This window comes from Poecilia latipinna, unplaced genomic scaffold (genome assembly GCF_001443285.1).
Source record: "Poecilia latipinna isolate Pla-1442-1.1 unplaced genomic scaffold, P_latipinna-1.0 Scaffold214, whole genome shotgun sequence".
Lineage (NCBI taxonomy): Eukaryota > Metazoa > Chordata > Actinopteri > Cyprinodontiformes > Poeciliidae > Poecilia > Poecilia latipinna.
Window position 1 is genome coordinate 426812 of NW_015112830.1, and position 2502 is coordinate 429313.

Below are 2502 nucleotides of genomic sequence, written 5' to 3' on the forward strand. Positions count from 1 at the left end.
TGTGGCGCATCTGTATCTTATTTTGAAGGGATATGTAAATGTTACCATAGCGACCAGAGTCAGAGCGTTTGGGCAGTGGTCGAGAGGAGATGAGTAGAGCTTGTGAGTCTTAAGTCTGGTTTAGACGGCAAGATTTAAGAATTGTTGGCCGATTCTCCAAACCTCTGTGACCACAGAGCTGATAAAAGTACAACAGGTTCGATCAGTTCGTGTCTCCAGCCACATGGCAGGAGCAACAAACCACACGAACCGATTCCAGTCACAAACATCGCGATTCCAGAAGAAAATCCACAAAACCCCCAACATAGCATACGGGAATTTAGAAGAACCAAACACGGATGACGATGTAGAAGCAATAGTGACAGTTTGTGGAGTCATTTTAAGAGATAAAAGAAACAAAAAGAAAAGGCGGTGGATAAAAGACGACGGGAGCAGCCGCTCTATTTGCTGCACTATGATTTGGAGGCGACTATGTTTTTTCATAGTTAACATTTTTAACTGAATAAACATAAACATATAATAACGACCTTTACATATAATAATAAACATTTCCACATATCATCTCTGATATCCACTGGACTCTCAGTTGCGCGATATGTCAGCTGTTTGGGATTCCCCTCTGTTCTTACGTCACTGCGCTTTCTGATTGGCTACCTGTCACATTCAACAGGTTGTATTCTCGTTCCCAGTCAGGGAAAACCCCACAGGCTGCGATAAAAAGGCCAAGACAACCCAAACTGGGTATATTCAGGACTTAGCGGGAACACCAACATGCAGAAGCCTTATCTGACGGTTCACCCCTCCCCCCGGGCCGCAGCAAAATTTTCCAAGTCTTCACCGGTCCGTGGTAATAAAAAGGTTGGGGACCACTGGTCTAAATAACAAATAGTCAAGGTGATTTAAATACGTTTTATTCCCCAAAATCGACTTAATCATATTTAAAAATTCATAAGCATAAAATGAATATGTACATTATTTTTGAATCGACTCAAACATACCTAAAACTTACTAAACCTTTACTCCCCCCCCCCCCCAAAACACCCCTACTATTAGTATTTAGATGATCTCTGATGAAGGTTAGTTGAACCTGGGTTTTATTTCAGGATATTGGATTAAGGAGGCACAATTTGAATTATCACTACACTTTGCCAAATTTTATTTATAAAAAAAATATAAAATGCAAAAGTTGTATATGTAAAATTGTTGAGTCCAAATTGAAAAAAAAAATGTGAAAAAGTTCTATGGATCTGAATACTTTCACAAGGCAGTGGAATGCGTAATAGTTCAGTTCCATAAGCCCTGAGATTACACTGCACAAAAGTGGGACCAGCTGTAAGACATTTTTATAGTGTAAGATTACCATCACATGCATTTAGAATCATCATGTATCCCATCGGGATCAGAAATGCATATACTGTCCAACCTCAGAGATGACTACAGGAAGGTGCTCCATTGGGTATCCAGGTACTTCTCCCAGTCTGAACTGGTGCCTTAAGTCTTGGTGGGCAATTCTCTTTACTCCTTTCTTTAGCACACACAACAGCTTGCTCTTCCATGGTGGAGATGTCTTCACGGGGGCAAAAACAGTGGGAATGCTTTCAACAGCATTGAAAGCACCAGAAATAAGTAGTGACTTATTTCAAAAAATGGGGGCATTAGATAGATCATAGACATGAATATTTACTCATTGTTTTTGCAGCTTGGATATCTTTTTTTATATAAAATATTATAAATTACTGTCTGTGGAAAGAGGATCCTAAATTGGATTTCTAAAACAATGCATCTAACATTTATGCATTTTTTAAATGCAAGACTACTTTATCTGTTGCATGTGTGCATTTCTTACTTGAGCATCCCCAGCATGCAATGTTCCACCAGGTCCAGTAAAAAGTAGCAGCCTGTTCATCCAGATGTCGTCCAGAAAATCCAGTATAATCTTTTGATTCTCCTCTGCTGCAATAAAGCGGTTCCACTTATCCGTCTTCACTCGTAGCACACAGAAAGCCTGCTCTCTAAGGAAGTCAACTCTTTCATCTGACAGCACCACCCCTGTCTTTAGAGAGGGTTCCTGCGGGACACGCACTCCTCCTGCAACCGCGGTGGTCATACCGCCGCTGTTACCTCTACTTGTGCCCCCAGCCTCAGCCATGAAGACTCAGCTGGTAGAAAGGGCAGAGAAATAATGTGCAAGGGAATGTGAAACCTGAGAAGAGGTTCGAGTGGAGCAAGATAACAGGTGCTAACTTACTTCAGTCCTGCTTGACAAGATGGATGGATCTCTCTGTAAACCTAACAATGTCCTTCTGCTTTTGTCCAAACTTGGTGTTCTTTCTTTTCTTTAGCCACCTAGAAAAGCTATTCACAACTGGATAGATGGTTGCCTGTGTCACTGTGACAATGTGTGTGGGATGGCTTCATTACACTAAATGGCAGCGTCTGTTTGTGGAGCTTATAAAGCTTGTAACTCAATCTAGGTAACCCGAACTCTCAGAGGAGACTTAC

General features: G+C 41.2%; 1 protein-coding gene across 1 annotated transcript in view; it reads right to left on the reverse strand.

Moving 5' to 3' along the window:
* Positions 1–2149, reverse strand: part of LOC106946940 (dynein heavy chain 17, axonemal-like) — a 9182-nt gene extending 7033 nt beyond the window's left edge. Inside the window, exon 1 of the mRNA XM_015031640.1 lies at positions 1847–2149. Coding sequence (XP_014887126.1) covers positions 1847–2149 — 303 coding nt within the window. The remainder of the gene's footprint in view (positions 1–1846) is intronic.
* Positions 2150–2502: the final 353 nt, after the last annotated feature.